This window comes from Engraulis encrasicolus, chromosome 18 (genome assembly GCF_034702125.1).
Source record: "Engraulis encrasicolus isolate BLACKSEA-1 chromosome 18, IST_EnEncr_1.0, whole genome shotgun sequence".
NCBI classification, from domain to species: Eukaryota; Metazoa; Chordata; class Actinopteri; order Clupeiformes; family Engraulidae; genus Engraulis; species Engraulis encrasicolus.
The window spans coordinates 44,857,307-44,882,754 of NC_085874.1; the positions used below are offsets into that span (position 1 = coordinate 44,857,307).

The 25,448-nt window shown below is 43.5% G+C and overlaps 1 protein-coding gene across 1 annotated transcript in view; it reads right to left on the reverse strand.

Moving 5' to 3' along the window:
- Positions 1-9,240: 9,240 nt before the first annotated feature.
- Positions 9,241-25,448, reverse strand: part of stum (stum, mechanosensory transduction mediator homolog) — a 46,992-nt gene continuing 30,784 nt past the window's right edge. The window contains exon 3 of the mRNA XM_063222550.1: positions 9,241-9,846. Coding sequence (XP_063078620.1) covers positions 9,812-9,846 — 35 coding nt within the window. The 3' untranslated portion in view covers positions 9,241-9,811. The remainder of the gene's footprint in view (positions 9,847-25,448) is intronic.

Here is a 25,448-nt window from a genome sequence, read left to right on the forward strand (position 1 = left end):
CACACACACACAAACACACACACACACACACACACACACACACACACACACACACACACACACACACACACACACACACACACACACACACACACACACACACACACACACACACACACACACACACACACACACACACACACACACACACACACCATTATAGCATGGCCTGGAGTGTAATCCTACAGTATGTACTGCCATATCTTGTGGAAAAGAGAAAGAGAGTGTGTAGCCATCAGGGCTGGCCTGGGGGAGAAATAGGGCCCGGGCACTTTTGGCTCAAATGGGCCCCCTCATAATTGAGAATTGAGAGCTGACTCACCGATGGGTAGGCCTCATACCCTCGTGGGCCCCTATTTTCAGAATGTTTTGTTGTTGTTACATTTCTGAAAATAGGGGCCCACAGGTAAATGCCCGCAATGCCAGATGGCCAGTCCAAAATAGGGGCCCACAAGGGTGCAAGGCCGGGGCCCACCGGGAAATGCCCGCTATGCCAGATGGTCAGTCCAAAATAGGGGCCCACAAGGGTGGTGCCAGGGCCCACCGGGAAATGCCCGCTATGCCAGCTGGTCAGTCCAGCCCTGGCCCAGCCATGAGATGCCGGAGAACTTTCTCTCTGTCCCCAAAGCAGCACTTCCATATTTAGTCATGCTTGACCTGACTGAGAGAGCTGGCGGAGCTATAGGGGGGGGGGGGGGGGGGTGAGCAGGGCATTTGCCCCTGGGCCCAGTACAGGGCCCTCCTGTATTGGATGTGGGGGCCCTATTGTGACCTTGGCAAGCCGTATGGGGGGCCCTATCAGTGTTTTGCCCTGGGGCCCTGTGTGTAATTCTTCGGCCACTGCCTGCCTGGGAGAGCTGGCGGGGAGCCTGAGAAAGGGTAGGGGAGGGTTGCCTGGCCTGCACTGCACTACATGGGGAAGAGAAGCAAAGCAGCCTGGGAAGACTTGGCCGCCGGCCAGGATGTGACGTGATGTGATGTGGGTTTGTGTGTGTGTGTGTGTGTGTGTTTGTTTATGTATGTGTGTGTGTGTGTGTGTGTGTGTGTGTGTGTGTGTGTGTGTGTGAGTGTGTGTGAGAGAGAGAGAGAGAGAGAGAGAGAGAGAGAGAGAGAGAGAGAGAGAGAGAGAGAGAGAGAGAGAGAGAGAGAGAGAGTAGAGAGCATAAGTAGCCTAATTAAATAAAAATTAATATACTCATACTGTACATACATGCACATGTTCAGGAGAAACACATGCACAGTTCAGTCATACCAACACCACCTACAGGACACATGTCCCCACCTGCAAGACAATACAGTAAAGGCAGGAATGGACGTTTCAGTATAAAAGACAGAACTGAATATCACAGGCATACACAAGCACGTGGTATCATGTGTTGCATGCATTTATGTGTATTTATGTGTGTGTGTGTGCATGAGCAAGTGATAGAGAGCGCTTGTGCGAGTGTGTGTGTGTGTGTGTGTGTCAGGGGCATCAGTAGGCCCAATACTATACAGGGGCACCAAAGGGTACCAGAAAGAAATGTGAGGGCGCGAAGCGCGAGAGCTGAACATTTTTTGGGCAACTATTTTTTTTTAAAAGAATGGGCAGAGACAATTTATTGCTGCTTTATCCCTGCTCCGAGCGAATAACTTTCTGATGTCCATCTACAAGAACAATGTTGTTTGAGTTGAATTGAAATCAAAATTATAGGCTAACTAATAGGCCTACAGTAGGCTGTTATCTAGTTCAGGTCATTGAGATAACAAAAAATATCATAAAATAGCCTAACTACTAGCCTATACAACATAGCCTACTTCTTCCATAACTCCACATACCTGACACACCACAAAACTGAATATAGTGTAATCCGCTTATAGTGATCACGTTTGTCCAGAGCCAATTTGAAGCGGTTGATCACTAAAACCGAATTTGTAGGCCTATTATTTCACCTTTTTTTGGTCTCTACCGGTCTAGGAAAAACGAGGCTGAAATGCATTGCAAAGCATAGACCACGCACGGGTCGGGTCGTCATCACTAATGATGTCAAATAAGTTTGTAAAGTTCCCAATTCGACAAACGTTTTCTGGCGAGTTTCTGCATAGCCTAGTGTGATTCAGGTTATGCATGCAAAAACGCCGCTAGACTGGGCATCTTAGAATTGCTACACCGATAAATAACATACTGTTGCACAGCCTGCTGTACATTAGTAGGCTACAACGTGAAATTCATTGTCAGTTTAAAAAGTCACGCAAAGAACTGGTAGGGATTGGGGAAAGTCGCGCTGGGCTTGCTGGCGTAGGAGAGAAGAGAAGGGCGAGGGGGAGTGGGAGGGACTCGGGGGTTAGACGCAGCTGTCTGATTCTGAATCAGGGCAGGCAGGCTGCCTCGTCAGACTTGAGCTCAATTCTAACGTAATTGTAGTATACGCCTATTTTAAGAAAAAAACATGCAAGCATGTATTCTGTAGATTAGGCTACCAGATGAGTCAGACTTAAATAATAAAAAAAGGTATAAATAAATAAATACATTTAAAAAAATAAGTGCCCTAGAACCTGGCACCGCAGATCCATAACAGGGCACATGCCCGGGTAAAAATGGTCTAACGACGCCGATGGTGTGTGTGTGTGTGTGTGTGTGTGTGTGTGTGTGTGTGTGTGTGTGTGTGTGTGTGTGTGTGTGTGTGTGTGTGTGTGTGTGTGTGTGTGTGTGTGTGTGTGTGTGTGTGTGTGTGTGTGAGAGAGAGAGAGAGAGACAGACGGACACAGACAGAGAGACAGAGATATTATACAGAGAACATAGGGAATTACACACACAAAACACACATACATGCACACGTTCATGAGAGACAGATGCACATTTCTTAGTCATACAAACTGAGAGAGAGAGAGAGAGAGAGAGAGAGAGAGAGAGAGAGAGAGAGAGTATCCATCTGGAGTCTTCAGGGCAGGAAATATGGCAACTCATCTCTGGCGCTGCAATTCCACCATGCTGCCACTAGGGTGCCACCTGCTGCTGCTGATTCTGCCTGTGATCTGTTGTTGTGGTGCTGCTTCGTGTTGTTTGGGGAAAGATTAACACAGCAGTATATTGGAGTGAAGTGTTTGTGTGTCTGGTTTGCATGTCGCTTTGCATTCGCTGAGATCCTGTTTCAGGACCACGGGATACCCCAAAACACACACACACACACAAACACGCACGCAAGCATACACATGCACGCACACACACATACACACAGACACAGACACAGACACAGGCATACACACACAGACACACACACACACAGACACACACACACACACACACACACACACACACACATACACACACACACACACACACACACACACACACACACACACACACACACACACACACACACACACACACACACACACACACACACACACACACACACACACACACACACACACTGACAGGGGATACCCAGAGTTTCTGCTCCCACATTTGCTATCTTTGGCTGGGGTGCTGTTGAGGAAATCTGGGCCAGTGGTGGGGTCGCCTTCATCAGTGGGGGATGGAGTGAACTGGAGGTGATAGTCAGTGGTTAGACCGCAGCTTTGGCCAGGCATGGACTAAAGGGACACTGTGTGAGATTTTTAGTTGTTTATTTCCAGAATTCATGCTGCCCATTCACTAATGTTACCTTTTTCATGAATATTTACCACCACCATCAAATTCTAAGTATTCATTATGACTGGAAAAATTGCACTCTTCTCCATGGTCCGCCATTTTGAATTTCCAGAAATAGCCATTTTAGGCTGCAAAAATGACTGTACTTGGGTTTATTACTTAGTAAACGTTCATGAAAAGTCCAAATTTGGCAATAGGCGACACAGTTTCACTGAGTAGCATAGTTGCAGTACCTTTTTTGACCATTTCCTGCACAGTGTACCTTTAAAGTCATCTACAGCAAAAGGGCCCATCTCATGAAAATGGGGTTCTAGCTCCCTAGAACATATCTTTTTTAAGTTTTCTATAATGCACTCAGTTTAATTGTGTTGTTTTTTTTAATCCACATGCAATGTAAATGACATCAAAATATGCAAATGGATTACATTACTGCTGCAGATAGATCTGTCGACGGTGTGTGTGTGTGTGTGTGTGTGTGTGTGTGTGTGTGTGTGTGTGTGTGTGTGTGTGTGTGTGTGTGTGTGTGTGTGTGTGTGTGTGTGTCGGGGGAGGGGCACCCTGATGGGGACGACTAATGGATTAGGTTCATCAATGGTATGCGCCTGCGGCCTGATAGATCAAGACCAAGGAAGATCAATACGCTTGCTTACAGGAGGCATTTATCATCTGATTCTCAGCGAGACAATTGGCATTTTCTACGGCAAATGAGTGCATTACAAACAAATTAGCCGGATGATTTAACGACCCCACATCTGGGGCCCTCCCTGCCTAACGGGCGCGATGTCACTAGCGTAGAGACGATAGAATATTATTCTGTTAAAGGGCGGTAAAAATGATGAGAAACAAAGGACACATCAATAATACAGCGGGTAATTGGGATATTGCTCTTGTTGGCCACTTTGGGAGCAGCTGCCTGCCACAAAAGCATTAGTCTATACTGTACTTCTTTTCAATTGATCTTGCACACACCCAAACGTGGCTGTGCCTTTCTAAATAGGCTATTGAGAACATTTATTCACATCCGGGTACAAATAGCAACAATGGCTATTCACCCGTGGCTGTGTGTGAAATTTACCCATGTGCACACCTGGTTGCATGGTGCAAATAGCAAAAATGACTATTCACACCCGGTTAATAATGGCAAAAATGCCAAAAATGGCCATTCAAATCAGGGTGCAAATAGCCAAAATGGCTATTCACACCCGGGTGCCAATACCAAAAATTGCAATTCTCACCCAGTTGGTAATGGCAACAATGGCTATTCAAATCCGAGTGCAAAAAGCAACAATGGCTATTCACACCCGTGTGCAAATAACAACAATGGCTATTCACACCATGTTGCAACTTTCACACCTGGGTGCAAATAGCAGAAATGACTATTCATACCGGGGTGCAAATAGCAGAAATGACTATTCACACCCAGCTGCAAATAGCAACAATGGTTATTTACATCCGGGTGCAAATAGCAAAAATGGCTATTCACACTCGGTTAATATTGGCAGAAATGGCTATTCAAATCAGAATAGCAAAAATTGCTATTCACACCCAGTTAATAATGGCAGATATGGCTATTCAAATCCGAGTGCAAATAGCAACAATGGATATTCACACCCGTGTGCAAACAACAACAATGGATATTCACATCATGTTGCAACTTTCACACCCGGGAGTATATAGTAGAAATGACTATTCACACCCGGGTGCAAATAGCAAGAATGGCTATTCACACCCGAATACAAATAGCAATTGTTAATCTTATACCACTCATAGTGATCCAGGACCACTGTTTATTTACCACTTAGAGTGATCCAGAACCAGAGTTTATGTACTGCTCGAATTGATCCAGTACCATTGTTCATTTTACTGCGTAAAGTGATCCAGAACCATTTTTCATTTTACCGCTCAGAGTTATACAGGACCGAAGTTTATTTGACCAATAAGAGTGATCCAGGACCATTGTTTATTTGTCCAAACACAGTGACATGGCCAGTTTTTAAATATTGTTATCCAGGACCATTGTTCATTTCAGTGCACAAACTGACCGAGGACCATTGTTCATTTCACTGCTCAAAGTGATCCAGGACCTTTCTCCTGATTTAGTGTGAAGTTGTTGCAGGGGCGTAGCAGCAACTTGTGGGCACAATCAACTCTAATGGAATCCCCAGTCCTTTATCTACATACATATATCAGACTGTGTGTGGGCCCCCTATATACATGGGGCCCTGGTAACTCAGTCACTCTTTACCCCCCCCCCCCCCTGTACGACACCCCTGGGTTGTTGTATTCATGTGAATAGTTACGTACAGTAAAAGCAGCCAAAGTAAAACATAAAAGAGCTTTGGCAGTCAGAAAAAACTGTAATGTTTAAAGCACTTTTCAAAAACAGTGAAATCTGGCCAAAGTGGAGGTGGATGTGATATGCAGTGTAGGCCTATGTGATGTGGATGTGGAGGGGGGAGTATGGCCAGGATGTCCCGGCACTTGGAGAGGTAGAGAACAGGATCTGGATCATCATTTGTCCTGCCAAAAGGAGGGAGGAACGTCAGTTTCAGGATCCTCAGATGGTCGGACTTCACTCCAATAGGTGGAGTGGTGGCCATGAATACGGGCAGTGAAGCTGCGGTGGCCATGGATACGGGCAGTGAAGCTGGACTGGCTGTAGCTGCAGTCTGAGTGACTGACAGTTTGGTAAGTGGAGACGCGGATAAAATATGTTCCTCCATCCTTTTTTCAAGTTCTTGTGTCTTGTTGGTAAGTACAGTACGTTATGTTCTCTTTTTTTTTAAATAAATGTCTTGGTCTTTTTGACTCTTGACGAGTGGGGAGGGAGAGACGGGGAAGGGCTGGCAAAGGACGCGGGCCGGGAATCGAACCGGGTCAGCCGCATGGCAGACGAGTGCCCCACCGTATGGCAACGGCAGGGCCACGTTATATTCTTTTGTGTTACCTACAAAATGTCTACTGGAGAGGAGTCCGTGTATAACAGCTCCCTAGACGGTAATGGTGGAGAACCACTATGGGCTTCTACTCAACTCTACTCTACACTAATTTGTGTACTTTGTGATGTCACTGGGACACAAGACAGCCACCCCCAAAGAGTCATTGGAACACACACATAAACACCTGCACACACACTATACACATAAACACCTGCATACACACACTATACACATAAACACTTGCACACACACTATACACAAACACACCTGCACACACACACTATACACATAAACACCTGCATACACACACTATAAACACCTGCACACACACTATACACATAAACACCTGCATACACGCACTATACACATAAACACTTGCACACACACTATACACATAAACACCTGCACACACCACACATAAACACCTGCACACACCACACATAAACACACGCATGCATGCAAGCACGCACGCACACACACACACACACACACACACACACACACACACACACACACACACACACACACACACACACACACACACACACACACACACACACACACACACACACACTTCAGTAGACAATTCAGTTGTTAATTGGTGTTATAGCCTGACATTGCCATCTCTAAAGCTTCAGTCAATTTCCATGTCCTTCCACATTATGCGTGTGTGGCAAGCCCCAGCTTAGCTTGGTGTATGGTAAGGGCACATATGGCATGGTAGCTGACCTTTATCTTATTTGCTGCCAAGTTCATATGGGGGTGATGTCTGAGTTTAGTCGAGTATGGCATATAAAGTCAAGATCTTGCACTGACAGCAGGTGTAAGAGCAGGAGCTCAAGCTGTAATTGGTTGCTGTCAACATTTTATCAAAGCAGTCATCCATGATGATTTTTGACAATTATGCAGCTTTTCATTTATTGCGAAGTTTGGTTGATCTGACGTCAACAAAAAAAAAAACATTTAACAGCTGGAGGAAGCAGCACAACATTACAGTAAATGCCTACTGATCATGTAGCCTAATGTGTTATGTACCGTACACTGCAGATGTAAAGGCTTTTTTTTTTTTTTACCTTGGCCAAGGAGGTTATGTTTTCGGTCCCGTTGGTTTGTCTGTCTGTCTATTTGTTTGTTTGTCTGTCTGTCTGTTTGTGTGTTTGTCTGTCTTTCAGCAGGATAACTCAAAAAGTTATGAATGGATTTGGATTAAATTTTGTGGATTTGTTGGAAATGACAACAGTGATTGAATTCTGGTGGTGATCCGGATAACGATCCGGAACCAGAACTATTTATAAGATTCCTCTTATATATGATACTCGAGTTTCTAACTCTACAAACAGAAGGCCCTACTTTTAGCGTGGATATTTCAAAGCAACCCTCTGAAAGCACACTCACACCCCTGAGGTCCAGTACCAAAGATAGACACCTTTTTATTCATCCGAACATCAGCATCCTCACTTCATCACTTTTGCATGATTTGTCATGAATAATCAGTCATGTTCAGACACCATTCAATACACAATAGGAGGTGATATGAAATAAAATAAAAAGGTTGAAGTTTACAGCCTTCCACCATGCTAAGTAGGATATAAAAAATGCATCCATTTAAGGATTAAATCTCTTTTTATGTTCCTTTCAACCAGCTTATTTCACCTCAATTCAGCAGTCTCTGCTTCACAATGCCTTGCAATTTCCCGGCAACAAAAGATTGAAGTAGCTCTGGGAAAAAATAGATGTAGAGCAGAACCATTAAAGGCCATTCAATGTGAACTGCATGCACTGAACAACACAGGTCTCTTGCGAATCCCAGGGCTCTGCCTATTGGCAGGGTACAAATAGAAACCCAGACAACTACCCCTGCTAATACGTAGGCTACATTCACTCCACTGTCAACAGTCATTTACTTCAAAGCTCATATATTCGTATGGGCTAATTTTATTTTTTAAATGAACCAATCATCTATGTAAAATCTAATTTCCTTTCACAGCATCCCATCCCTCTCCCATTAATCTTTGAAATCAAAGAAATATATCACCCTCTAATTAAGTTATTAAGACCACAGGGAGCTCAAGTCAATACTTGATTAAAGTGGACAGTATCTATGGTAACTGCCGCCATTATTGAACTCAACACAACAACAATATATTTTTTCCACCTACAGTAATACCAATACGCATGAACGGCGTGACGTTTTCCATGTGCGTTACGCCCTTTTTGGGGGAAAAACATTGAGGGGAAAGCCAATGCAAGTCAATTGGAGGTGTTGGGAAAGAATAAACGAATGACAAGGACCTGTAGACTAGCCTTGTTCACGAGCAACATGCCGAAAACGTGTTGTGTTGCCAGCTGTTCAAATAATATAGCCAAACAGCCGTGGCTGAATTATGAAATGTGTTCATTTAGGCTAGCCGGTGTAGCATGTAAGTTAATGAGACATTCGGTTTGCTTTCCCCCACAAAGGGGCATAACGCACATTTACGAGCAAAGTACCTGGATAGCCACTCATGCGTATACAAAAAAAACAACAACAAACAGTAAACAATAGTAAAGCAAGAAACAGTGAAGCCTCAAGATGACTAGTAATTGGTGATTGATGAAATATTTAGTCAAAAGGTGACAGTCATGAATTCCATGCGCAGTTTTACACTGAAGATCATTCTCATAATGTCGTCATGTCATAAGGCTTTATTTTCACATATCATATCATGAAGCACAATCCGGCAAAGCCCCACCCACAACACAACAACACAAACCCTTATGAAACTTAAAAAGGCTTAACATCTTACTTATTTATCAAAAAGTAAGAAAATAAACGAAAAATACAACAATACAATGCCAGATATATAAAGTATTCAGCACAGTACAGACAGTTGGCACATTATACATTTTTTTTCAGTGGCTATTCTTATGGCTATTGTTGCTGATTAGCCATAGAACGTTAAGACAGTTCCGCAATCTTACAAGCAGCAGTGCCTGCCATCGTCTCTCCACCCGCTGGGAGGCTCCAGGTGCACCAGGGCCCTCACACAACATCTCCTTCCCAGCATCGAACCTCTGTGTTGGGCTTGACTGTCACCTCTTGGACTCTTAAGCCTCGCCATCACCACACCAGAGAGATAGAGACAGACAAAAAGATAGAGGGAGAGAGAGAGAGAGAGAGAGAGAGAGAGAGACCCCTGGAGTGGACTTGGGGTGGAAACTGTACACATGTCCTGGTCTTGGGTGTGGATCAGTCACCTCAGAGTTGCTGTGGGACTCCCTGGTCCTTGTAACCTGAGGAGAAGTAGAGTAGAGTAGAGTAGAGTAGAGTAGAGTAGAGTAGAGTACAGAACAGTACTTTTATTAATCCCGAGGGAAATTAAGGTGTCTGACAGCTTACATAGATACAACACACACACACACACACACACACACACACACACACACACACACACACAGACAGACACACACACACACACACACACACACACACACACACACACCAGGGATGGAAATAAGCACCCGTCCACCTGCCAATGATGGGTACATCTCAGTGGTGACTGGTATTTTTCAACCCACCAGTCACTTTGACTGGCAAAAACAGTGAGTGACTGGTAGATTTTGAAATCTACCTGCCACCGTGACTGGTGGGGAACAAACTTAAGTTCCACCCCTGACACACACACACACACACACACACACACACACACACACACACACACACACACACACACACACACACACACACACACACACACACACACACACACACACAGCACAAATAATAAAAAAAACATACCCTCAGACCTACTAACTACACATTATTGCACATTGCAAGAGAGGAGTAGGTCATGGAAAGGGTGAGAGGAAGGAGACTGTTTGTGCAAATCAATATCATTCCTTCTGCCCTTTCATCCACTCTCCAACCTATTGCCTTGTTGTCTCTCCTCCTCCCACGTGGAGAATAGAATAAAGCTGCATGTAGACCAGATATGACCTACGCGACCCAGGTAGCTGAGGTCACTAAAGAAGTTTCGCTTGATTCGCTGACGACTCGGGCTTGACAGCTTAGGACATTCTGAGATGTGAACATTCCAATTTGTTTTCGCATAACCACATCATAGCTCAATACCATAATATTCACTTGACTTAAATTGTTGAAATTCGCTCTGGTAGCTCAGGTTGCTTCGAATTCGCTTTGGTCGCTTTGGTCACTTTAGTCGCAGACCCTCCATAGAGAAATAATGACTTTGGTAGCGTACAGTAGGTTGCGCTTGGTATAGGCATAGCTTAAAGTGATACTGTCCCATTTTTGCAAATACGATTATTTTACACCCCACCTTGAGTTAAATAATAGGGTTTTACCGCTCTCCTATACTTTCAATCGTTCTCTGAGTATGACAGTGCAAATATTACCTCCAAGCTAGCAGTTAACATTGAATCCTATGAGACCAGTTAGCCGCTGGCTGGTCTCATAGGACTCAATGTTAACAGCTTGGAGGTAAAATTTGCACTGCCATACCCAGAGAACGGTTGAAAATACAGGTAAACTGTAAAGGCCAACTATTTAATTCAAGGGGATGTGCAAAATAAGCTTATTTCCAAAAATGGGACAGTATCACTTTAAGGTTTCCCTGCTGTCAAGTGTAATGGGTTTGTTTTTTCCCCTTGCCACTGTGTGTAATGGTGGTGCAGTACAGTAAACTGCACTGGCCCTTTAAGAGCGCAGTTACATGTAGTTATGAGAATGAGATGCCCGCCTCTTCTACTTCTTATGGATATGTAACTAAATGCCAGTAGGCCTACCACAGGACACTAAGCCCATCATCAGTTCCTCAGATTAAAAAAACTGGTGAAAACACAATGTTTGATGACCGTTACACAATCAACAATCCGGCCCATTGGCCCATCTGGCCCATTCAATATCCTCATTGAAAAGGATAGAAACACTTCCAAATTATGTTCTTACAAGACGGCTGAATAGTGAAGTGAAGTGCAGTGAAAGCCCAACAGGGACACCCATTGTCATTGTGACACAGCACTCCACAGCAATCAAGTGTTCACTGCACACCACGAAATTGCATTTATGCTTCACCCGTACGAGGGGGAAACCCCCAATAGCGCACCAAGGGAGCAGTGCTGCGGCACGGTACCATGCTCTGGGTACCTCAGTCATGGAGGAGGATGGGGGAGAGTACTGGTTAATTACTCCCCCCACCAACCTGATGGATAGGGAGTCGAATCGCAAACCTTTGGGATACAAGTCTAACGCCCTAAACGCTCACCCATGACCACCACCGCAGAGATTTACTCAGCAATGACACCCATGACTGCCCAATAGAAACGTTAATCAGTCCCTCCAGTTTTTCGCGATTCAGCGATCGCGTGGATTCATGCAAATTCAATGATATTCCGCATAATTTCACGAAACAAATTTTTTTTTCTTTTATAATTTTTATTTATATTATTTTTTTTTTTTTTTTTTTTTTTCATTTTTTTATTAAAAAAATAATATAAGTAAAATATTTTTATTATAATATATAATAAAAAGAATATGAAAAATAAAAATATTATATTTATAAGATTAAATATTATGATTTTTGTTTATTATTACCCCCCCCCCCAAATTTTTTTTTTTTTTTTGTAAAAAACGAAAAATAAACCTCAATTTTTTTTTTTTTTTTTTTTTTTTTTTTTTTGTTTGTTTTTATATAAATTTTTTTTTAACCCCCCCCCCCCCCCACCCCCCCCCCCCCCCCCCCCCCCCCCCCCCCAAAAAATTTCCGCGTAATTCCTGTAATGCCGCATTTTGTATCCGCAAAATTTCAACATTCTGTGGAGTTTATTGATTTATATTTTCGTCAAAAAATTAAAAATGTGACTACAATACCACCGGAGACGAAAACCAATACGAAGCATTTTTGTTAATATGTCACTGAAACATTGAAAAGAATGCCTGCTATTTCGGAAGTCGCGACCTCTCTCTCAAGCTGTTCCGCGTCTCTCCTCCCCGCCCTCACACATAGGCTACACCGCAAGCGTCGGTGCTGGCCACACACTCATGACCTTTTCTTTAGATGAGTCCACGCATCTCTATAAGAGATCATTTGGTGTCCGTCCGTCCGTCCGTCCGTTCCGTTCCCTCCGTCCGTCCTCCGTCCGCCTTCCCGTTGATGTGTTTCCCTCCCGTGATGCGTTCCTGACTTGTGATTCCCTCCTGTGATTCCCTCTTGTGTCACAAGGTGGCAGTCGCCTTAGTTTTGGCCTGGAGATCATGCGTGCAAACACAAACCGTTGGCTCTTTGCCAGAATGAGAAAAACGATGGCGGCAGTTCCTGTTGATTTTCACATGAAAGTTTTGCTTAATTTAAAGTCCCCTAAGCGGGACTATAAATGTTGTGTCTTTCCCTATATTGATGTAAAAGTGCCCACGAAGTATGAAGCACAACAAAGTTACCCACATTTACCATTTGACCACTCGTTTTTCTATGCTAACAGGGTAAGCTAATGTAGATTTGTAAATGATCCAGGGAGAAGGGTGAAATGTTGTGATTTCAGTCGCTGAGGCAACGTTTTTGTGGGAAGATGACCTGCATTCGGTGCATTGAACCACGCCCCGTGCCTTATTTGGCTCGTCAGCAGTGCGGTCCTCAGTCCAATCGCAATGCTCATTTTTCCCCAGACGTTTAATTCGCATTTAAGTGAAAAGTGCCATGTATACACATCGCAAAAAATAACTCTTAATCCGATATATATAAATCGCATTTATTAATCGGACTTAAAAACATCATGTACACGTAGCCAATGTCTCATTGATTAGTTTATGGAACTTACGGTTGTCTGTTACGGCCACGAAGGACAATATACCACGTGAAACGCAAAACGCTGCAATCACTGTTTTGGACAGTAATACAGTTACCTGTCGCCTACTCTGTTTTTCTTCCCAAAGCGGCATTTAAAAGTATTCCATGAATCCAACATCAACGTCACTTCAAATAGGTGACAGATCATGCTCACACATGAAATATACACTTCTGTGGCGGGGGGGCATCATGCTCTCATTTTAAAGTGAAAGTGAATTTTCACATTTAGTTTATTTTAATGTAGGCCTATGCAAATTGCAAATAGCCCTATCAGTTGAAATCTGTCCAGAAAGGTTGTAAGGTTTGCCTGTTTTTTATGTTTGTAATTAAAAAAAAAAAAAAAAAGTGTTTAAAAAAAAAAAAAATAGCGATAACAAAAAATAGACGATTTTATGTAAAAAAAAAATGTGATTATGGGATGGACCGATGGCCCCCCTAAGCTAAATTCGCCTTAGGTCCCACATTGATAATTGTAGTGTAAGGGATATTTTGAAAAGACAGTAACATGTAATTCAGCAATGCATTACTCAGTTTTTCAGTAAATTGCCCAACACTGTTGAAATCCTATGTACTTTTTCAAATCCGAGGCTTATTACAGTACATGGTAGGCTTTTTGATAATTGCCTTGAAGGTTATGAGGAGGCCAAGGGGGCGTTTTGGGCAAAAAAGGTTAGAAACGGGCATAGACGGACGCCATTTGTTGTCCGCCTGTCGGACTTGTTTAACAGCAGTAGCCTGCTTTTCAGTGCAATCCTGGGTGGGAAAAAGTATTGTTGCCCATTTATCCATGATGGAGAAGTGTTTCTGTCATGAAATAGTGGCGGTACTGTGCACAGTAGCTAACTCTTACGTTAGGACTAGGCCTACATCGTTTGCGGAACTTCTCCACTCTCCCCTGTCGCTTCATGAGATGCTACCCGACGGTCGTTGTCGGATCTTTTTTCAATGTTCGCTAATGTTTGTAATTTAAGGGTCTATGTCTATGCATAGGCACAAGCCTTCTGACAACAATCACTGTAGTGCCGATCGCAAAAGGTTCGGAAGTGTGGAGTTTGCACTTGTTTCAGTCAAGGGACCCACCGAGAATTGAAACGGCCCTTCCTCGCTTTTCAACTGTGTTTTTGCAAAGTCTTGCGAATCCATGCATCCAGGCACCAACCATGTCAACGAGAGCGTGTATGCCATCACAAATTTTGCATCTAGCAAATAATATGCAACAGCTTGCAATTACGAGGACGAGAGAGAGAGAGAGGAGAGAGAGAGAGAGAGAGAGAGCGAGAGCATGAGAGAGAGAGGAGACGCGTCTTCCAACAGGTGACATTGTAACGCTTGCATACAGCCTGGCTCTGTAACCCGCGACGCTCTGTCATTGGGCCTAGTTGGTAGGCTATATCACACAAGTATTTTTTAATAACGCGGCGTGTCCGTTTTACCCCGAAGTCGCTCTAAATTATCGAAAGAGATTTATGGTGTCGCGGCCATGATTTTTTTTTACACATTGGACGCACTGGCTAATAAGACGCTCTGACAGCTTTTGACAATATTTTATTATTCTATTATATAGGAAGTGTGTTTCTGAATCTCTCTCTCTCTTTTGTCTTAAGCCTGCTTAGACTGATTGTGGTTTTCAGTTACCAAAAAAACCCAGAAAGGGATGCAAAATCTTTGCAAAAAATGAGAAAATGCCGCAAAATCTTTGCAAAAAATGAGAAAATGCCGCCACAAAATCAGGCATTTTGACCGCGCGCAATGAATCACTCGCAATAGATCCCCAGTGTCCCACAAATCCTGGAGGGACTGGTTAATACTCAATGGCTCAAATACTCAATGACTCACAATGCCAAAGGTCAAAGGGAAAGATGGGAGGAGTGACACTGATGTGCAGCCATAAGAGGTAGGGGGTTGGGGAGTGGGGGCAGGGGGTGTTCACTCCCGGAACAAGCTACTAGCCACAACTGGCTAACCCTAACCCAAAACCAAGTGAAAAATGAATGGGTGTCAATGGAGTTTTCTACTATTATAATTTTTGTAATTTTTAAATCATTTTTTGTCCTGAAATATTAATATTCAGTTCGAAGCTAGAAATAATAGGACCTCATTTGACTATCTTTTCGATTATTTTGTGCCACTAGATTATTATATACTGGGTCACAAAGGTCAATTCATGAGGCCAAACCCATAAACATTAGCGGAATGCTAGCGAGTACAGGTCGAAATCTTCTGCCCTGCTGGAAAAACTAAACACCTGAAACATTTGACAATACAGCCTATTATTTAACACCAGCCATAATGCTTACCAGGAATATTTTGTTGATGAGATTTTGTGACTGGAAATTGCAGTAGCAATGTATTTAGCATTTAGCCCTATGGGCTCCCTTTTTCATTCCATACATTTTCCCACATGAAAGACTTGCCAACGCTCGCCAACTAATGGATACTCAAGAGGAACTGAAGTATGCATGCAAAGCTAACTGGCTACAATGGGAACCAATCAGACTGAATCTTCTCCTGTATTCTAATTTCTCTGGTGGGGGTCAATAAAAGGTCAAGGGTCAGATGTGAAAGGCCGAAGTTCAGGTGATCACGATCATTCCAACAGATGGCAGCCTTGAACGTAATGAGCATATGGCCAACACACAACACTGCAGAATGACCGTACAAACATAAATACACATGCGCACAGGCACAAACGCACATGCACACACGTACACATGCACACACACACAAGCGCACTTGCATGCACACTTACACACTTGCACACACACTGACACACTTGCACACACACATACACACAAATAGATGATGCCAGAACAATGAAAGAGATGTTGTGATTCTGTGTTAGTCAGTCTATAGCAAACAGAAATCTACTGCCGAGAACTATTTTAATCTACGAGAATCATGTTTTGTTTGGTTTGATGTGTGTATTTGACAGGGACAGCACACAACATACAGTACATAGGTCTGGCCGATATGGAAAAAAAACCTATATCACGATATGGATTACTTTATATCACGATAACAATATACATCACGATATAGCACAATTACATACGTTTTCAGTTATTCTCTTTATTTGCTCTTTATTTTTTTCATGTCGCAAAACAACCTTTCTTTTAAAATGGATCTTTTTATTCTTATTTTTATAGTTACATAAACTTATAGTGTGTATTGTGACAACATGAAATGTAATCAAATGATATTCAATTGTATAAAATGGATAAAATTACTATCACGATATAAACGATATAGGAGAAAGGTCACGAAGATATACACTTTTATATCACGATAACTATATATATCGTCATATTGCCCAGTCCTAACAGTACAATTGAGCCACAAGGCTAAATTTCACCTGTAGGCCTAGTCCCTGGACAGGAATGTCCCCAACTGACTCCCTGTACAAGAGATTCTTTAAGTATATAGAGATATGCCAATGTAATAGGTTGCTATGGGCACCTAACATGACCAGGTTCTGGTCTGCCTAAAGGGGCGTGGTGTCATAATACTCCTAGCATTGAATAGAACAGTCCTTAGGTCTGCCTATGTCTGCCTAAAGGGGGACCCCCCCCCCTCCCCCTTGCAATAATAGAACCCGGAAACAATGGGCCAATGGAACATCTCTCTCTCTACTCTCTCTGACTGTACCTCGGTTGCCACAGCTCTGTCTGGATGATGTAGAAGGAGAAAAGGGTGCATGAGGGTTTCCAGAACGGCTGGCTAAATGTCAAAACAACTACCAACTGAGGTAAACATGCCAGTGTGCTTTCGAAGAAGGAACATTCTCTCTCTCTCTGTCTTTCTCGCTCTCTGTCTCTCTCTCTCTGTGTGTGTGTGTCTGTCTGTCTGTCTGTCTGTCTGTCTGTCTGTCTGTCTGTCTGTCTGTATGTATCTCTCTATCTCTCTGTCTACCTATCTCTCTCTCTATATATATCTCTTACTCTCAAACACACACACACACACACACACACACACACACACACACACACACACACACACACACACACACACACACACACACACACACATTGCCCCTCCATCCGTATTAGCAAATTATATTTACGTATATACAGTCCCAGGAAAAAGTTTGTACACCCTTTGAAATTTCTTACATTTCAGTCAAAATTTATCATAAAACATGGTCTGATCTTCCCGGAAATCTCAAGAAGGAACAATCAGAGTCTGCTTTAACTAATTCCACACAAACATTTACATGTCATCATATTTTTATTGGCCATAAGGCTATAACATTCACAGGACAGCAAGGCATAAGTAAGTACACCCTTGCATTAAATAGGTTTTAACCCTCAGTTAGTTGCAATATCCTCAACCAGACTTGTCCTGTAGTTGCAGATCAGATTAACAAAACAATCTGGATGTATCTTGTCTCCCTCTTCTTTAGAGAACTGCCTCTCATCAGCAAGGTTTCTGGGATGTCTGGAGTGCATAGCTTTATTGACTTCATGCCATATAATCTCAATTGTTTTTAGTCAGGGGTTTGACTGGACTATGTCAGAATGTGTATTTCATTGTTATGAAGCCATTCTAATGTCGATTTGCTTCTAAAGTATGGGTTGTTGTCACATTTCAGCACCCATCCTCTTATGTGCTTCAACTGTGTGACAGACTTCCTCACGTTTTTTTTCTGTAAAATATCACAATAAACTTGAGTTCATTGCTCCACTGATAATAGCAAACTTTCAAAGGCCTGAGGCAGCAAGGTAGCCGCATATAATGATGCTCCCGCCACCATACTCAGAAGTGGAGATGTAACCAAGAATAACTAAAAATGGGGTTCATTCTGCCAATCTAAAATTAATGGGGTTTCTGTCCGAAAAAATATTGCTGCACCTTTGAGGTTTGCGAAAAAGCATTTATATGCTTCATAAAATTACTGCTAAATATTCTGTAAACCAACGTTGAATTTTTCAGGGGAACACATAGTATCATGTTTGGAGGAGAACTGGAGAACCACACCTTCACCAAAACATCATCTCCACTTTTGAGTATGGTGGCGGGAGCATCATTATATGCGGCTACCTTGGTGCCTCAGGCCCTTGTCAGTTTGCTATTATCAGTGGAACAATGAACTCAGACGTTTATTGAGATATTTTACAGAAAAAGTGTGAGCTAGTCTGTCACACCGTTGAGGCACACAAGAGGATGGGTGTTGAAATGGGACAACAACCCATATTTTAGAGGCAATTGACTTTTGAATTGCTTCATAACAATGAAATACACATTCTGGAATAGCCCAGTCAAAGCTCTGACAAAAAACATTTGAGATGATATGGCATGAAGTCAAGAAAGCTATTCACTCCAGATATCCCAGAAACCTTGCTGAAGAAGGGCAGTTTTCTAAAGAAGAGGGAGTCAAGATACATCCAGATTGTTTTGTTAATCTGATCTGCAACTACAGGAAACATCTGGTTGAGGTTATTGCGACAAACTTAGGGTTAAAACCTATTGAGTGCAAGGGTGTACTTACTTATGCCTTTCTGTCCTGTGAATGTTTACATCTTATGGCCAATGAAAATATGTAAACTTGTAAATGTTTGGGTTGAATTAGTTAAAGCAGACTCTGGTTGTTCCTTCTTGTGATTTCCGGGAAGATCAGACCATGCTTTATGACCAATTTTGACAGAAATGTAAGAAATTTCAAAGGGTGTACAAACTTTTTCCTGGGACTGTATACAGTATACATCTTTAAAGAAAACTGAACAAAAGTGTTCGTTCTTTTGTGTCCTTGGTATGTAGGACAGTCAAGTACAGTGTAGTATCTTGACCACCTTGGCAGTGCCCTGGTTATGGATGTGAATGTGACACTGCAGGGTACACACTCATGCATGTATACACGCACGCACGCACGCACACACACACACACACACACACACACACACACACACACACACACACACACACACACACACACACACACACACACACACAATCTGACTTGCTCCAATCTGACTCGCTCCTATATTGTGGTGTCTGACTTTTTCATACCAACATAACAAGGTCAAAAAAAGAAAGAAAGAAAGAAAGAAAGAAAGAAAGAAAGAAAGAAAGAAAGAAAGAAAGAAAGAAAGAAAGGAAATAGAAAGAAACTCCCTCTTTATCCCAAACCTTTGTTGACATTTTCCTCCAATACATTCTGGTCCATTTGGGGCAATAGTCATAAAAAGGAGGCTCTCTGGATGGGAGATAGAGATTATGGACCAGGGAACGCTAAAAGGGGGGTTGCACATTTAGATCTGTCGTTTCCTGTTTGGGGAGTACTGTACATATCTGGCGCCATAGCGGTGAGCCAGAGGATACACAAGTGGACATTCTCCAGGGGAGTGTGTGTGTGTGTGTGTCTGTCTGTGTGTGTGTGTGTGTGTGTGTGTGTGTGTGTGTGTGTGTGTGTGTGTGTGTGTGTGCGCGTGCGCGTGTGTGCATGCAGTGTGTCTGTGTGTGTATGAGTGTGTCTGTGAGTCTGTGTGTACAGTCCAGTGTGTGTGTGTGTGTGTGTGCGCGTGTGTGCATGTGCATGTATGTCTGTGTGTGTATGAGTGTGTCTGTGAGTCTGTGTGTACAGTCCAGTGTGTGTGTGTGTGTGTGTGTGTGTGTGTGTGTGTGTGTGTGTGTGTGTGCGCGTGTGTGCATGTGCATGTATGTCTGTGTGTGTATGAGTGTGGCTGTGAGTCTGTGTGTACAGTCCAGTGTGTGTGTGTGTGCGTGCCTGCGTGCATGCGTGCATGCGTGTGTGTGCAAGAGATTATTAGTAGCAGCATCAAACGGTCTATAATGAGTGCAATGGAACATCCATGTCCCTTCCTCTCTCTGTGTCTGATTCCACTGATACAAAGTGCAGGGAGGCTCACTCCTCCGTTCAATTCCTTCCCCCTCTCTTCTTCCTCCTCCTCCTCTTCCTCCTCCTCCTCCTCCTCTCTCCCCCTGCTTTTGTCGGTTTTCTGTCCATCCCTCGTCTGTCCTCAAGACTCTCCCTCTTTCTCGGCATGTCCCCGTCTCTGGATGAATTCCATTTACGATGAGTACAATTGGGCTTTTGTCTCTAATTGTGTATTTTTGTTTCTCTGTGTCTGTTTGTGCATCTTGTACTAACCAGTGTTAATTTCGTCAACCATGACTATGACTAAAATATTTCGTCAAAGCCCTTTTTTGATTTTCGTCATTTAGACTAAGACTAAGACTAAATTGGGAAGGCAATGACTAAAATATGACTAAGACTAAAATTGATTTTCGTCATTGTGACTAAGACTAAGACTACATTTTTAAAAAATGACCAAATTGACACTGGTGTTATATAAAATAGAGAAAAAGAGAACCAGTGTGTGAAGAAGTTTCATTCTGCACTGTTTTATATATGTTAAAAAGAGAAGCAGTGTATGGAGAAGGTTTATTCTGTACAGTCAATGATATACGTATGTTAAAAAGAGAAGCAGTGTGTGGAGAAGTTCTATTATGTACAGTGTTGACTAAAATGACTAAAATGACTAAAAATTGACTAAGACTAAAATTGATTTTCGTCATTTAGACTAAGACTAAGACTAAATTGGGAAGGCAATGACTAAAATATGACTAAGACTAAAATTGATTTTCGTCATTGTGACTAAGACTACGACTAAATAAAAAAAAGCTGACAAAATTAACACTGGTACTAACTCTTCCTCTCTCCATTGCACATTGTCCTTTCAGTCCTTTTCTTTCTTTCTTTCTTTCTTTCTCTCTTTCTCTCTTTCTTTCTTTCTTTCTTTCTTTCTTTCTTTCTTTCTTTCTTTCTTTCTTTCTTTCTTTCTTTCTTTCTTTCTTTCTTTCTCCCCCCTCTCTGTGGCAGGCATCAGCCAGACAGATGGAACGAGGGAGACAGGAGTGAGTGAGAGGCGAGGAGGAGGAGAGGAGGGCAGAGAAGAGGAGGAGAGGAAGGAAGGGAAGAGGAGGAGAGGAGGGCAGAGAAGAGGAGGAGAGGAGGAGGGGAGGGCAGAGAGGAGGAGGAGAGGAGGGCAGATAGGAGGAGGAGAGGAGGGCAGAGAAGAGGAGGAATGGAGGGCAGAGAAGAGGAGGAGAGGAGGGAAGAGAAGAAGAGGAGAGGAGGGCAGAGAAGAGGAGGAGAGGAGGGCAGAGAAGAGGAGGAGAGGAGGGCAGAGAAGAGGAGGAGAGGAGGGAAGAGAAGAAGAGGAGAGGAGGCATGAAAGAAGAGATGAAAGGAGGAGACGGGGGGGGGGCAGGACTGTGTTGTGTGGAGACTAGCAGATGGTAACTGGTGGAAGGCACATTAGCACACAGACAGACAGACCGAATGACAGACAAACAGACAGACAGGCAGACAGGCAGACAGACAGGCAGGCAGGCAGGCAGGCAGTCAGGCAGAATGTCAGAATGACAGACAGACAGGCAGAATGACAGACAGACAGGCAGGCAGTTAGACAGACAGGCAGTCAGGCAGGCGGAATGACAGACAGGCACAAACCAAAAACCAGCAGGCAGGCCGACAGTCAGGCAGAATGACAGAATGACAGACAGGCAAACAGGCAGACAGGCAGACAGGCAGGCAGAATGACAGAATGACAGACAGGCAGGCAGAATGACAGGCATGCAGACAGGCAGGCAGGCAGACAGGCAGGCAGACAGGCACAAACCAAAAACCAGCAGGCAGGCCGACAGGCAGGCAGACAGGCAGGCAGGCAGAATGACAGAATGACAGGCAGACAGACAACAAGAGAATGCCAGCAGCTGTGCCTCTGCCAGCCCACTACACACATGATTGCACAAATTACACACACACACACACGCGCGCGCACACGCACACACACACACACGCGCACACGCGCACACGCACACACAAACACATATACACATACTTACACACACACACGCGCGCGCGCGCACGCACACGCACACGCACACGCACAGAAACTGAAATAACCCCCCAGTTGGCCACTGGCTGCTGGCTGTCCATTACACAGTAAGTGGGCTGCAGGGGTTAGAGGGCATGCATGTAAATAGAAACAGGCACAGTTACAGGTACACACACACACACACAAACACACACACACACACACACACACACACACACGCACGCACGCACGCACGCACGAACGCAAGCGCAAGCACAGACACACGGATGCGGACAGGACACACACACACACACACACACACACACGTACACATGGACGTGAACACACAGATATACACATGTACACACAGACACATGCATGCACGCACATACACATGTACACATGTACGTACGCACACCCACGCATGCACGCACATGCGCACATGCACGCACGCATTCACACACAACCACCCACGTACACACTTACTTGTGTTACGTAACATGCATGCACGTTAACTAGTGTAGCACACAGTGACATACACAGTACATCGCTTACACATGGAAACACATTCATATGCTCATGAGGACATACAGATACCTTCAGCACATTCAATCATCAATCAATTAACCCAGGGATGTCAAACTCAGGCCCGGGGGCCAAATCTGGCCCGCGGAGCCATTTTATTCGGCCCGCAAGATCATTTCAAATGTGTGTTACAGTTGGCCCACATACACCGTTAATGTATAGCGTAACAAGATATGGACATGAACTGTTGTGTGTTACAGGATGTGAAGACACATTTAAACTACCATGTAGTAAAGTAAGTACGTAAATGTTCAGTTCGGCCTGAGTCTTTGTTCCAGTCTTTGTTTTATTTTTGCCCTTGGTCAATTTGAATTTGACACCCCTGAATTAACCCATTGATGCTGGATGTTGCGTTGCGCAACATTGGCCCTGGCGCCTTGAGCTGCATGACGCAACATTCAGGGTCATGAGATTTGAGACATTGGAAAAAATCTTGGTATGTTAGAGCTGAATGAAAAATTCTGATGCAAGATGAGGGTCTTAGCGTTTAAATGCAATTAATTGCACATTTTGATGTGCTTTAGAGGCTGAGATATTTAGGTTTATTTAGGTTAGAGCACAGATTATCATACACAATCGTCATTCAATGTGCTTAGTGTAAAAGAAAGACACAGACACCACAAGGTCCAAAGACATGAAGGCAAAAAACAGACCTTATGTACAGATTGAAACTTGCTTACCTTCAGAGACTAGCATCCGGCAGGGATTTCGGAAGGATTTTTTGGGAAGAGAGAGAAAATACAAGACAGCATGAATTACTTTTTGTTAAAGGAGAAGTGTAAGAAGTAGATGACTTCTGTCCTACACGTGTCTTTGACCATGTGGAGGAGAAAATGACTAGTATGTTAAACCGTTAAAGGGACACTGTGTGAGATTTTTAGTTGTTTATTTCCAGAATGCATGCTGCCCACTAACTAATGTTACCTTTTTCATGAATACTTACCACCACCATCAAATTCTAAGTATTCATTATGACTGGAAAAAGTGCATTTTTCATACATGAAAAGGGGGATCTTCTCCATGGTCCGCCATTTAGAATTTCCTAAAATAGCCATTTTTAGCTGCAAAAATGACTGTTGGACCATACTAGAATATATTTGTTTATTACTTAGTAAACTTTCATGCAAAGATCAAAGTTGGCAATAGGGAGCCTAGTTTCAATGAGCAGCATAGTTGCAGTACCATTTTTGACCATTTCCTGCACAGTGTCCCTTTAAGACATCGCGTCATAAATGTGCTGTTACCAGAATGGCAATGACCAAGTCGTAGTGCATTACTAAAGGTCCCGTGTTATATCATAGTAGTGTAGTACTATGTTAGTTAACTTTTCAATGACTATTACAGTGTTCCACTGGTGGAATGGTGTGTATTATGGGGCTTAACATGATCACTGACCAGGGCAATAAAAGGAGATATGAGGAAGGGGACAGACAGAGAAAGATCGGAAGACACAGATGAGAGTGACAGATATATAGCAAAAGAGCAAGAGAGGGAGAGAGGAAAACGAGACAGAGGCAGGATAGAATTTCATGAAAAGAGAGGGAGACAGTGCCTGTGTATGAAAGAGAAGAATGAGAAAGGGGGAGCTTTGGGAACAATTCCATCAGCCCCCACATAGCAATTAATATCACACAGCTTTTCAAGCCCTTTCATCCCACCATCCACCAGTGACTGGCAACAATACCCGCCCCCTCCTTTCCCCACATGCACCACCCCCTACCCTAAAACACACACACACTCAAACACACGCACACACACACACACACACCACCCCCTAACATAAAACACATTCCACGGTCCACAAGTGACTGGCAACAATACCCCCCCACACACACACACACACACACATACACCACCCCCTACCCTATAACACACACACACCCATACACCCCACCACATCCCCCATCCCCATTACTACAACGTCCACCCTTACGCCGGGGACACATACAGTATATGCGAAACGAAGAGAGGGGCGAATTTCCCTCTGTGCTCCATCCTGACAGCTCTGACAGGTCGTAGAGGCAAATCAAATCGCAGCAGGCAATATTCGCTCCTCATTTTCATAATATTAAACTTGGCCGAATGTTTTCACTTTGCTTTGCCCCTTTTCGCTTGCTTTAGTCATCACCCCACGTTCGCTTTCTTCATAGGAATGAAGGGTGAAGTTTCCTACGCTTGGCCAAATCCATGTGTATGTGTCCCCAGTAGAGTTGTGACGTTCGCGAACAAGCCGATTCTTTTGAACGATGTGAACGATGGGAACCGGATCACAGCTGGGGGAGCCACTTAACTGCTTTTTCGTTCCTTTTTTATGAATTTTTAGCACGTGACCTTGACGTAGTACTTACATTTGGGAAAAAATACAATTGTCTGCCTTAAAGAGTGGCAGAAATTGTCTTTTGAAGCACAAGGATTATCAGTTTTTGTTTGGACAAAATGGCCTAAAGGTGGAGTCAAAATATTACATTCTAAACACTGAATAAAAAGCCAAAAGACACATTTTTTTAATGGCTCTTTGAAAGGAACGAGCGACTGTGATCCGGATCCCGTCAAAGAGCCATAAATCCCATCTTTAGTCCCCAGCATTGAGGGTACGCTTATATGGTGACGA